At 40.0% G+C, this 13,540-nt stretch overlaps 1 protein-coding gene across 10 annotated transcripts; it reads right to left on the bottom strand.

The window, feature by feature from the left end:
• Positions 1 to 288: 288 nt before the first annotated feature.
• LOC135484868 (serine/threonine-protein kinase LMTK1-like) lies at positions 289 to 13,150 on the bottom strand. 10 transcript variants are annotated; one of them, XM_064766566.1, is made up of 15 exons: positions 13,079 to 13,150; positions 12,034 to 12,213; positions 11,244 to 11,383; positions 10,177 to 10,393; positions 9,897 to 9,970; positions 9,649 to 9,776; positions 9,158 to 9,245; positions 8,621 to 8,754; positions 7,813 to 7,897; positions 5,996 to 6,114; positions 5,587 to 5,736; positions 3,771 to 5,106; positions 3,343 to 3,448; positions 2,443 to 2,568; positions 289 to 1,476 (listed from the first exon to the last, which is right to left on the bottom strand). In XM_064766566.1, the coding sequence occupies exons 3-15, from the start codon at positions 11,370 to 11,372 to the stop codon at positions 1,346 to 1,348; spliced, it is 2,823 nt and encodes a 940-aa protein (XP_064622636.1). In that variant the 5' UTR covers positions 11,373 to 11,383; positions 12,034 to 12,213; positions 13,079 to 13,150; the 3' UTR covers positions 289 to 1,345. The 10 variants fall into 10 exon arrangements, with proteins under 10 accessions (XP_064622636.1, XP_064622650.1, XP_064622642.1 ...); XM_064766580.1 differs by having other exon boundaries at positions 12,126 to 12,213; XM_064766572.1 differs by lacking the exon at positions 13,079 to 13,150 and adding an exon at positions 12,592 to 12,875.
• Between the last annotated feature and the right edge of the window lie 390 nt (positions 13,151 to 13,540).

The raw sequence follows: 13,540 nt of genomic DNA, 5'->3' as shown, positions 1-13,540 counted from the left end.
GGTCAGGTTCACATCAACTTGATGAAATGTTCCATGGACCATTATGTGCTCCTAGAGAGGGGTGTCATCACTTAACTTGAGACGTCAAGAAGTAGAGCTGATCGAAGTTGGCCATCAGTAATTTTCCGACAAGAATGCAATACCTTGGTGATATTGGGAGTCACATCGCTATGGCCATAGCCTTCTTGGTACCCTGTTAGGCAGAGATTCTCATACTGGTGGAATGAAGGTTGAAGCTGTGACAACATGAATAACAGCAGAAACTATAATTCATAATCAATGTAGATATTTTACTAGGATAAATGTCACAAATTTAATTTAGATACAACACTTTATGTGTACACGAATAAAGATAAAATTAACAAAAATTAATGAAACATTTCGATTAGTCAATACAATTGAACAGAATTTATGGCTTTTACAAAATGATCATTTCTATACATTTGATTGACTAATTTGTATAAATATTGATATGGCAAAAGTCTTTAATGGCAATAATAATTAAGCAAAAAACTAAGCTAAATGACGTAACTAAATAACACACTATTGAAATACATCCAATACATCTAGCGCACACCTACATGAATATGGCCTTTTTTAGGTGTCAAATCAAATTTACCAACAACTGTCTGTTGTTTACTTACACCATAGTTTACATAGCTCATATGGGTGGGCTAATAATTTTGATGTTAGGCCAACATATATAATGTACAGTCAAGAATAAAATGACTAAGGTTGCACAGAGAACATGTAAACATAGGGAGGAGACCAAATTAACAGACACTTCTTGGTGTTCAAATGCTGCAAATAGTTTCATTCACTATTTCACTAGTTCCCTATTAGATTTAGAGGTCTGTGTGTGTATCACCCAGAATAAAATAACAATAACATTTACACACAAGCAAGTAAGCAAGAAATTCACAAAACATAAACACACAAGGTTCTGTCATCTATACACACAGAAGTATACATGTCTAGAATATTTTTAAACATAAACATAAACTCATCAGCCTCAAGTGAAACAGACGGACGGTGTCAAATATGTACTTGTAACACAAATATGAAAAGATACTTTCGGCACTTTTTTGGTGCTTCCACACACATTAGGGTCCAGTGGTTCATCATACTTGACACCAATCATGACTAAGCACACTTCATGCGTTCTTCAGGGGTCAAGCAGTTTACATATACTGATAGGAAACCAAAATATCAGCACTCGTCAATGCCAAGAACAACATGACCTATATTTATCAAGAATAAATTAAGACTGGTCTTAAAAAGATCTTGATGTTATCAAGTTTATTCAACTTGGTATGTTTCCCTTTCAACAATAGGCAGAGAGAAATCACATGATCAGCATAGCCATATCGTCATCAAGATCATTTGGCTTGGTATCCGTTAGGTCCTCACCTGTCAGTGCCTCATCATCTGGCTTGGAGGACTTATCAAAATCGATTATCACAGCATTGCGGTTACCTGCAAGTAGTTCAAACTGATATGAAACAAGATCATGATTAAGATTGGAAAAAGCCTTCCGCATTTTTAGGAAAGGCACCTACTCGTTCTATCCTGATGATGATTAAAATCCTTCCAATTTTTATTCAGTAATGTTGAACATAATCTGCTGTCAAACGTCTAGATTTTGAGTTTCATTCAAGTTTTAAATCACTCTGAAGTATTTTAACTTTATTCCATACTTTCCTAAAAACATTGGTTCATTGTAATATCTGAAGCATTCTATTCATCATCATCATATCTGTCACAGCTTCTGAATCCAATTGGCTTTAATTTGTTATGGTAAATTGCATGAGATAGTATTTCTGATAAATTTTTTTTTCAAATTGAAAATGAAAGCTGTTTCAAGACAACAACACCCCTAACCTAACAGAAAGCTCACAAGTTGTGAGATATGGCACAAAAACTGGACAGTGCAACAAGGGAGCGGGAGGGAGTGGGTCATGAAGAAAGTTTAAAGGAGGTCTGAGTAAGGGCAATATATAGACAAAAGGAACACACTATTATAATAAACAATTCACAAATCTGGGATTTTTAGTGAGCTAAAGCCAAAGCTACGTCATTATACCTAATTTTGGAAGATAAACAAACATCACCAGAGACACATGTGACAATCTGAGACTAGAAACTACATTTGTACATACCGGTAAATTGTTTAGTGAAGAAAATACCAAAGGGAGACTACAACCTTAAACTAAAGTGCCCCGCAAACAACCGATTTTTATGGCTGTGACCAGCAACAATTATCACTGCATAGAGCCATGAAATGATTGCTTGTCTGCGGGTAAGACGTGTGATCGTTTCTTGCCACAGGTAGGCACTACATGCGATGACCAATGCAAATGAGTGATTTTGGTTGCAGGTGGCAGCGACAAAAAAATGCCCGTCCAAGTGGCACTTTTAAACTACATTCAAGAGATTATCTACCTCTTTTATTGACAAATTTGGTAGCGTTATCAGATTCATTGTTGCGTTGTTTCTTCACTTTGGCTTTGCGTAACGTTTCCAAGATGGAAAGGTACGCTGGCTTAGCTTCATCATCTTCATCATCACCTTTAAAAGAATGGTATCCATGGAAGTGCTAATGTGTAATGTACCTAGCATTGTGGCTTGATCAACCAACAAGACCAGAGACGATTACCCTTAAAATCTTGTGGTTGAAAGTAGTCACCCATCACCTAAGTAAAGCACTAATTACTCCCCATGTAACAGTAACCAAACAAGGAGCAGCACGTCCTAAATCCAACAATAACAACTCATTAGGCCAAACAGGCCACCTTTTCAATTGATTAATTCAAACAGAAGCAATATGGAAGGATTCTTTATGTACAATGCTAGAGGAATGCATTTTTTTCCTGGTAAAAAAGCATTGGTTTTATAAAGCCCTGGTCAGTAAAGCTGTTAGTTCTTTTAAAATTTGCCTACTTTGCTTACTTATTTTCGAAATTTCCAATCAATAGGCTTGAGAATTCACTCAGGCTTCTTTTGTCCACCTGGTAATTATATTGGACGATAATTATATATATCAAAACAGCGACAATCAAATACACATACTGTCAACTCAGGCCTACAGCATGCTACTTGAAATTTATTTGGAATCAACCGGTACAGGTTCTTCTTTGTCCAATCGTCACCTCATCACACAAAAGGAATTGCCCCCTTGTTAATTAGTTGCATCATAGTCCATGTAGGAGCAGTACGTTCTGAACTGACATATCTATTGTCAGAACCACTATCGACTCTGAGTGAGTGTGTGACTTATGTGATATTCTTGACCATTTATAATCGGTTGTGCTATAAAAGTGCTATTTGGAATAACTTTCTTACCGTCCATATCACTCCCTGATCCTTCCTTTGGATACGTGTGAACCTGTACAAGATTCTCTGTCTCAGTAAAGGAAACCCTCTTATGATTACCACTTGTTGACAAACTCTGAAAAAAGTGGCAAGCAATTGATCAGAAAGCAGAAAGAACGAAGTGCCTTGGGGGATTTGTTTGGTGGGTTTGAACCCACGACCTCCGGGCAGTCTTATCACTAAACAAACCTGAGTAACCACTAAACCAGTGTCCTCCCTATTCAGTGCTTCCAACTGTGGTTGGTCACCAAGAGAATTTACCATTGCAGCAAGTTCTGATTCTGTTTTCAGTGTGGCTCTGATCACTGAAACTTCGAAGGTCAGACACTCAGTGACTTACTAGTTTTCAAATAAGTTGTAAACACATCAGTCATTAGTTCCATTGCACATATACTCACCAGTTGATCAGGTGGCTTGATCAAACTCTTGCGACGGTAAGTTCTGCCATCTGAACCTGTCAGCAGTTGTTCCCCTCCCATGCCATTCTCCTCTCCAACCTCATCCAACAAGTCCTCCGTATCCTTGTTATGGACATGAGCATTAGCATCAATGTCTTTCAAGTGCATAAATCCAGACTCGGGCATTTCCTCATCAGGCTCGACCAGGCCACTACGTTGTGAAGGATCTGAAACAGTTCCATGCTTACGCCTAACGACGACTTCTGTGATATCAGTCTCGTCCTCCTCAGCGTTGTAATCCACAGTGAGGCTGTTGTCAAAGTCAAATTGATCATCTCCATCATCTTCAGCTCCTGGTGACTTGCTTGGGCTATATGGCGGTGGTGCAATCTCGCTCAGAAGCTGGGTTATACGTTCCGCCGCGGATCCACTACTATGTTCGCTATCGACCGACTCTCTCCGCCGTAAGGTAGCCGTAACATCATGTTCTGACTCGCTACTGGAAGATACCCTGCATCTTCCAGGCATAATGACTTGGTCTTCTGATCTTTCGATTTCCCGGAGTCCTGATTCTGTATCATTCATGTCGATAGAACCAACTGGCGTCTCAAAGTCACCCGCAGAATATGAATCCGATTTAATAGGTGAACTGCCTGCTGTCATAAAACTCTCCGCTCGCGATGTTTCAAAGTCCGACTTATCTAAAATGTCAATTTCTACATGATCCTCAGAGGGCGACTTAGAAACAAGCATGTGTACAGAGTTTCTAAGACTGTCGCTCTTTTGCCTCATATCAAAGTCAGAAATTGGCAATACAGTTGTGTCAAATCCTTCACCAAAATCACTTCCTATTCCACTCCTTTCAACTTTGGTGACCTCTCGATCCAACTCTGGTGACAAATTATAATTACCAACTTCTTGCGTCGCAACAGGGGTAGACATTTCATCAATAAACTGATCAATGTCATCCTCCCCATCTTCAAATGACGGGTTCACGATCACCTTATTCGAACTCTCCTCCTCAGCTTTGAAACCAGTTTTACTGTCAATCTCAAATCCTTGCGTGAAACTTAACCTCGATGGACCAAGCGTAGCTTTCTCAATATCATCACTGTCATGAATATTGTTATCATCAAAGTTCATGGGGAAATGTGGTGAACCATGCGAATGAATCTTCTCAGTTGCAGAGTCAGACTTGGGAAGAAGTTTGTTCCATTTTTCATCAAATTCATCCAACTCGAAAGGTGATTCTTGAAGATGTTGAAGCAGTTTATGGGCTTCTGCCATAGTAGGCCTCTGGCTGGGCTCACCCATACATAACTGCATTATCTCATACCTGGTTTAAAACAATACATATTAGCATCAAAATATTATGTGAAGAACATCACTCTTTCCGTTGGTACTTATCTGCACTCAAGAAATTCGGCATGATCTGTTGCCCAAAACATCTCCAGAAGAAACATTTTCCAGGATAATCCACGAGGTATTGACGAGCTATTTCAAGACTATATATTGCTATATTGGGGTTTGATAAGCAAAGCAACAGGCAGAGCTTCAAATCAAATTCTGGGAGTAAGCACCATAGATATTAGGGATTCTCCATATTTAAGGTTTTCCAGGGATCAATTTGTTAACGGATATTGATCAGAATATTGATCTGACATCCATCTGTCCCACTCAGACATCCCAGTTTAAACTTGGAAAAGGCTTATACGCTTACTACTAAACCTTCTGTAAACCAGTTAACTATTTCGTTCCTGAAAGAGTCCTAATTGACTGATTTTATTACAGATAACAAATCAAGTGTTCAACATACATTCTTTCTTTGTCTTTGATTTTTGTCACAGGAACTGACGGCTTCGTGTTCCGTTCAACGAGAACATTCTTGATCACGTCTTGATCTGTCATCCCGGGGTAGGGCTGGCCTCCTAGCGACACAAGCTCCCAGAGTGTCACTCCAAATGACCTGCAAGTAATCATTGGGTATTAGAGCTACATGCATGACCTGGAAGTCATAATTGCGTATTAGAGCTATGACCAGGAAGTAACAGTTGGGTATTAGGTATCGGCATCCCGAGACAATAACCTAGTGACAATCAGCACCACGCAGCAGCTAATTTTGTTGATACCCTAAAACGTCATCAGTGCCTTATGCAAACACAGGAGAGGAACAAGAAATTGCGCTATCGCTCTCATTTTTTTAGACAAAACCCAAAGGTGCTTACCATACATTTGCCTCTTTTGTCATATTATGGATAAGGACCTGGTCTCCGATGACCTGAGCAGTCTCTGGGGCTGACCATCGGATTGGGACTAGATACTCGACAGGACCATAGTAATCATCCTGTAGAGAAGACAACGGATGAGTTCTTAGTCCGACACAAACAGAAAAGGAAATCGCATCTCCCCTACCTCTGACCAATTGTGCAAGTACAGCGATTACCGGTTTTGCGTGCAGATGAGAGATCTTTAGTAGCCATTGTAATTGCAGGTTGCACTGACAAAAATTGCTTGCTTGCACAGTGCTTTACTTCACAAATTATTTGGTCACCTGGAGGCTACAATTCCATCCCCATAACTCTTGCCTACATTCGCCCATTAAGTGGCAAATACTGTTAAGGTGAAAATATTTGTGCCCCTCTTATTTTTGCATTACTGCGTATTTACAGATAATTGAGATGGCTGTGAAAAGGCAATGGCTGTGAAAATCCAATGGCTATAAAGAAGAAATAACTGTAGGGTGGTCAAAATGCTCCATTTTAGGTGCCTAAGGTGCAATTTCACGAAAGCTGTCGGTGGGAAGTATCATTAAATGACACCAACAACACAGGCTAGTTAGGACAAGCATCATAGGCACAAAGTACCAGTACTTATAAATGAGATTTTACTGACAGGTGAAAGTTCTATATCGGTATGTATAATTAAACCTCTGAAAGGTAGCTAGGATCTGAAGGACATTGGACTTTTAAGTTTCTACATTTTTCATTACTACTCTTAAACTGCCAAATTTCCGTGAGTGTTTTGGTTTTGCAGATTTCACAAATTATACTGGCAAAAATGACAATTTCGTTAGATACCAAAAGGATTGTAAAACTTATATTTCTTTCCAATACTTTTATGAATCGCAAAAATTTGGCAGTTTCTTTTTGGAAGTACTGCCTCACTTCCAAGATGTAAACAAAGCAGACATAGCAGCACTCAAGACTGACCCTTATTTACATATGGCTCAAAGCAAGAAGAGAGACACAACCAGCATTAAGAAGCAGTTTCTCAAATATAAAAAAGATGCCCCTTCCACCATATGCCAGCAGCAAAGATATCTTTTCTCAAAAATGCAATCCAGAAATAAGCAAGAACGGATTAATCTTGTTAATTTTTGAAATTTCTTTCAGCAAACTTTTCGACATGGTGTTTTTAGTTCATTTTGCTTGACAACACATGTAATGACAGGGTCACAAAAAGTTGCGGTCAATGGTTTTTGGTGATATCTAAAAAATGGTTCTGTTTTGTGATTTTACTCAGAAACCATCAGCCCAGGTGACCACTTTGATAAACTAGGGCAGGAATGTTGATAACCCTGATAGGTGAGGTCACAGGTGACCAAAATATGGAGCCAGCAGCATTTGCCAAATGGATGATCGTATAACGTTTATAAACCTTTTGAAAGGTTGGTGTGCTTATGATATGGATTCAATAACAACTGCCATTGTTTAGATGTCACTCGAAACTCCTACAAGAATTCTTTAGGTGAAGAAGGTGGGAATATCCCATATCCAGGTAGGGCTTGTTAGAGTCCTCCATCCATTTGCACACAGAGGGTGGGCTTCCAGAGCAAACAAAGTAGGCAATAGCATCACTTACACGTAAGACTAGAAGATTTTTTATTGATTAAAACCCGACTATTAGTAGAAACACTTTTTTCATCAATTTGTAAGGAATGAAAGCACTAAGAGGTTGCAATTAATGGTCTGGAAACCAACCCTCACTTGAAAATGTGGCGAACATTGTTTATAGGGACAGCCGTGTAAGAAAGACAGTCCACCTTGTAAAGGTCTTCCGATATACCATAGTCCCCAACTTTGACTGACATGTCCATAGCAACCATGCAATTTCTCAGAGCAAAGTCACTGAAAACAAACACAATCGTGCAGAATGTAGAAAACAACATGCAGATGCAAAGGAGTAAACAAATAATCAAATGGGGCAGTGCTTAGGACACTGTGCAACAGAAAATTTCAAGAGTAAGAGCAACCCACACCAAACTAGTTTTATCTACTATGACAGCAATTGAACCACCAGATTTGTTGGTACAAAAGCAATACACAAAACAGACTAATATATCTTAGCCCAAGACTTATAAATAACTGCAATCTACCATGGTTCAAGAAATCGCTACGAAAATGGGGTATTAGTTGTCTCGCCAAACAGCCCGAGGGTGGAGCTATCATTTCGAACATGCTGTCATTTGGCCTACACTGTAGGTTCACCCCTACAGTGTCTGGTCAACCAATACTGACAGTGAGATATCAATTTCTTCTCTAAACACCTCAAACTTGATATATTTTAGGCATAACAGATCTGATAATTAAGAAAGTTCCAATACCATGTTGGTTTGCAGGATGTTTCTGAACAATTTTGGCATTTGTATATTAGATGTCAGAAGACCAAGTTCCACGGTAATATCAATATTAGTAAAGTAAATTGTCTTTGTATATAACGGATCATTTACTTAAAGAAATTGTTAGAACATAGCAAACAAAAGTTAACAACTTGTTACCTATCAATCAGAGTCTATTGTTACCAACAAGTTTACAAAGACATATTCAAATGTGAGAAGAATAATGCCTTACTTGTGTACAAAATGATGATAATGTAAACAGTGCAAGCCCGCAGCCATATCACAGGCAAGCTTCACCAGGATCCGCCGTTCGCTGAAGTTGTTTGCTTCATTTTGGCGCTTCAGCAAATATGTCTTGACGTCTCCCTGGAATATAAAGTGATGGTGGAATAAACCCAGTGAAGACCAGTTAGAGGATGATTCGATATAGAGTAGAACATCTCTATTAAAGACAAATTTGCGACTGACAAATGAAGTGTCCTGATCACAGATTCTTATGACAATTATAGGGGTCTCCCCTATCTAACCATACATTGAAACTATTTATGCTTGTAGGAGGAATATAATTATCACTGGATTAAACACAACCCTGGCCCCAGACTGCAGTGCACACTAGTCACAAGAAAACTTTCAATTAAACCCCAATTTTCATCCTATAGTCCCCCTTTAATCTCTTCTTGAGGAGTGCCTCTCACTAGTAGCAGCCCATGAGAAAAATACACGTGTACTTTGAAACAAAAACATATCTTAATAAGGGGCACTGACATACCAAGGTGAAGTACTCCATTATCATGAGGAATGGCATATCCTGTGTAGATTGACCAAGAAGACGCACAACATTTGCATGGTCAAGTTCCCTGGAAAACAATATGTTCAAAGTTCAAAATGACAGCACTTCTTGCAAAAACCTATTACAAATACTTTATAGTATTAGTAATGGGTTTTTGCTCATAGTGAATTCCTTTTCCATTCATACTTTATATCAAACTGAAACAATTGTGTGTAAAACAATTTTAATCAAGTAATCAATTAACTTAGTTATCATCAGCTGGTGTGATTTACGATAAGAGCTCTAGCTTGTGGGTTATGTATGTTCAAGCACTTGACCGAGTGCCCTTTCTTTTCATGTCCCAGGCAAATCTTCATCTCCTCAGCACAGGGACATGTTTTAAAGTGAAGGCGATTCACACTGCAAATGGTCATACCTTTGAAGTCACTATTTCTAGCCATGAAACACAAGAGTTCCTATAGTCACAATACCTGTACGGGGAGTTATCAAGCAGGAAGTCAATCTTATCCTGACCGGAGGCTTCCATATCAAGCACCTTTACTACAACCTTGGACTTCCTCAGGCCAACAGTGATTTTCTGGGCCTCCCCTTGCAAAACCTGAAACCATACTTGACGTAAGACAACTTCCATTTGTAGAAAGAGCACCCTACAAAATGACTTCAGATGAATTTTTTCCTCCACATTCTTTATGGTTTACTAGAGCAGAGTGTCACTCACCTTTCCAAACCAGCCTGTACCAATTTCTCTAATGAACTGGAGCTGCGTTCTTGAGAACTCATAGTTGAAAGACTCTGGAGAAGAGAAAGGTTAATAATTAGAAGCTCTGCTGGGATATATCCACCAGGAGCCGATTTTTCTCAATTTACGAAATTCATCTTCTGAAGCACAATCAAGGTAATTCGAGGCAACACACTCTTTGGGTGATATCCAGACCATGTGTTAGGAGACAACAGCACCACCAACAGCTAATTAACTGAACAATTTGACGATCCTTTACCTAGAAGGGCCTCTGTACCAAGCCTCTCCTTATTCAAAGGTGCAATTCTCGGCCTCAGCGTTGCTACATTATCAGCCGGCAGAGCAGACGGATCAGGCAATGGATCAAACTTTATGGACTCCCTCGAAGTTTGTCTGGTTGTATCATGAGGTGAGAACACATTGAAGTCACTGTCATGGTGTTCTGAGTCTGTTATGCTGTTGCTGTCATTAAATTCCTGTAAAAATAACCATACCAATAAGCAAATCCATTACTCAGGCCCAACTACCCTCCCAGGCACTTACTGGTCCAAGGAAATGTAGTGGTGGCATCATTCCTACTAGCCCAGGCTAGAGGGAAAAAGGATACTAATAATTTGTTTAGATGCTGGTGTGTCTTTAGATAATGAATTAACCCTTTGCATCACGGAAGAACCCGGTTGTGAGGACACAACTTTCCCGAACAGGGGGAGTATGTAGTAGTGGCATCATTCCTACTAGCCCAGGCTAGAGGGAAATTCCCAGCTCAGTTGGTAGAGTGATGGATGGCCTTATAAGCGAGAGGTCCTGGGTTCAATCCCCGGTTGGACCTTGATGTTTTTCCTCTGTTACATTTGGCTGGTGGCTCCAGCGGGAGCATTTCGACTTTCTGACGCCATTGGTCCCACGTTTGGAGGCGTGTTGAGAACTGAGCCTGAAGCAGGGAGCGAGATTTCAAGATCATGAGCAGAGGACAGATTATCATGCAATTATGGACGTAAAGAAGTAGGAGTACTTGGTGGGGGAGGGGGTCACAGCACTCCCTATTTATACATGTGCATCCTATCATTTTACATTGATTTTGTAGTAGCCTACCCAGTAGGCCTTATCCAGAAGGTTACAACCATCTCTGATCATAATCCCTTTTAGAGTAGTGGGTATGCTTTGAAGAATGCCCATACATATTGTGGGGTTTGCCTGAAAGAAGGGGACACTAATTTTTGGTACAAGGATGCTCCTCCCAGGGTGACTAGTAGTACCAGTGGATCTCAAGGTAAAAACCATATCCAATTGGAGATTATAATTCTTCATGAAAATCCAAACACCAACCTTGAATCCAAAGTTCTTTTTATAGCAGCATGCACAGGCCAATAGAGAGACAATCAGTCCCAGAAGAGCTCCTCCACTCAGCAGAAACACTCCCAATTCAGAAGTTCCAACGACATCCAACATGGTCATTGTTTATCATTCTGAAAAGACGCAATGATATGAAAGACAAATCTATGGAGGAAATTCGTCGTCAACCAATGCATGTTATAGTGTTGAAATCTATACTTCTGTCACGTAAAATGCAAAATATTGAATAATTTCAACAAGCAATCATATATTACCTGTTTGAACAAAAACAAGTCTGAACAGTCCCACTGCCTATGCATATGCAGTTGTCATTGTCAATGAGTCAGATAAGGCCTAGGTCTAGCTACTACATGTAGTCTGGCCAATGCACAAATCTAGCCTGAATCTATGAAGATAATCAATAAGGAAAAGGCCTACACCATTATCACAATGCCAAATTGATATTTAGTAAATCATAGCACATGACATATTTTAAAGAATGTTGGCCTTTGATGTTCATTCGATGTCACCCTGATATACTTGACCCAGATTGAGAACACCTATTTTTTCAAGATCAACAAGCCCAATTTTTTTTATCAATCAATTAAATTAGTTGAATGCAGGTTGAAATGGATATAGGGGTCTCACCATTTGCGTGTTAATGAAATCGAACAGAATTTATAGAAGCACTCTGGCAACCAGGGCCCATATTTATAAAAGCCTGCTAAGCCTAGTCGAATCCTACAGTCGGTGAGAGACTCAGGCAGGTCTCTTAGACACTTGCCTCACTACCCAGATGTATAAATGGGTTCTGGCGCTCAGCTGGGCATATGGACAAATGGGACAGCATTTTTTCCTTCTTTTTTTGTTACTAACAGGATTGTGTGCAGCCCAGGCTTCAATCTCTTCATCTATCTGGGCCCTCGACGATGGCACCTTTGGTCCTTCCTTTTCCAACAAGTGTCTGAAACAGTGAAAACAAAAACACAGTGGAAATCATTGACGGCATTGTAGGTTAGACACTGCTGCTCAAATGATTTGAAATATTCTCCTCACAACCCGAAGAAGAAAACCTAGGTGGCTTTTTCGTTATGCATTTCTTTGTAGTGAATTAACGAGTAAACATCGTCTCTCAGACACTTGGGAAACGCATCTGAGAGCATCTCAGTTTCAAAATTTTCCAGCTGGAGACCCCCAGACCTCCCTTTGTGGGTGAGCGCCTACTGCGCTTTCATGTGATTGTGAGGGCGAGCCCTCACCATATTCAGGCTTCGCCCCCAACGGGGCCCCCTCTATCCAGCTCTGCTGGATCCACTCCCTTATTTGATGGTGACCTCGCTACCATGTGGTCCAGCCACCAATCAGACAAGGATCCCCTTTTGCGAGATGTTGCTACTTCTGGCTGTACCGAGGCTACTTTTTGCTGGGTCACTGGATGTACAAATTCATGCCCGCTGAAACGGGCGAGGGGGTTGGTCCAGCAGCGGCTGGCAGCGGACATTTGTCTTGACTCTTGTTTGCGCTGCTACAGCTTAAAGTCCTGTGGTACAGTCTAGAAGCAGTGTCATCATTGGCGAAATGGACCAAAGTTTGTGAGGGGCTGAGTTTCGTCCAAAAATAGATCTGTTTACACACTACGGGCCGGCAATGGCGTATTGCAGGTACACGTCAACGGGTCATTGATTGTCGGACGTCAGTTCGCCAAGAAAACCAAAGGAATCGAAGGATTCATTGAACTCATCAACACATCATTAGTTTTCAGTGAAGTGCAACTGTATTCCTAGGTAAATCACTTTGGTATATAGAGAGTAAGATTACAATTAACTCACGTTAAAGTTTGAGTTCCGGGGAGGTAGCGCTGTCAGTACGTTGGTTTAGGGGCGCAATTACCTAGCTTATAGCGAGCAATTAGTACACTAAGATTTCAGTGATTAACATAATAGTTGCAAGTATTTGGCATTTTAGACTCATAATTCGTGCTATAATAACTACGTTGTAAACATAGGTAATGCTCAAATTTGATTCATGAAAAAGTTGTTAGGGCAATATCAAGCAAGCAGTAATGGAAAAAAGTGTAATTCCATTAACTGAATATTGTTTTTAAGCCCCCCTTTAGGAGGGGCTCTTAAGATACACGTGTGTGTGGGAGTATATACTGATTTGATGAGAAATAAAGAGAGTAAATATTGTATATCCTACAAACAATTTTTTTTGGTAAATTTCTGAATTAACTCCGTTGAGTTTACCGATTTCTCCGCGATCTTCCGGTGGTGGTTGCTATCCCATTGGTT

This window comes from Lineus longissimus, chromosome 1 (genome assembly GCF_910592395.1).
Source record: "Lineus longissimus chromosome 1, tnLinLong1.2, whole genome shotgun sequence".
In the NCBI taxonomy this organism is placed as follows: Eukaryota; Metazoa; Nemertea; class Pilidiophora; order Heteronemertea; family Lineidae; genus Lineus; species Lineus longissimus.
Note: the sequence above shows the minus strand (reverse complement) of the source record. Positions and strands in the feature narration are given on the sequence as shown.

Bases quoted from the DNA above. Each gene is read 5' to 3' on its own strand.
- LOC135484868 (XM_064766566.1), bottom strand. From the start codon at position 11,372: ATGACCATGTTGGATGTCGTTGGAACTTCTGAATTGGGAGTGTTTCTG. The intron at 9,777-9,896 runs GTGAGTGACACT...GTATGGTTTCAG, and splicing joins GTACAGGCTGGTTTGGAAAG to GTTTTGCAAGGGGAGGCCCA. The intron at 3,449-3,770 runs GTGAGTATATGT...CACTTTTTTCAG, and splicing joins TCAAGCCACCTGATCAACTG to AGTTTGTCAACAAGTGGTAA.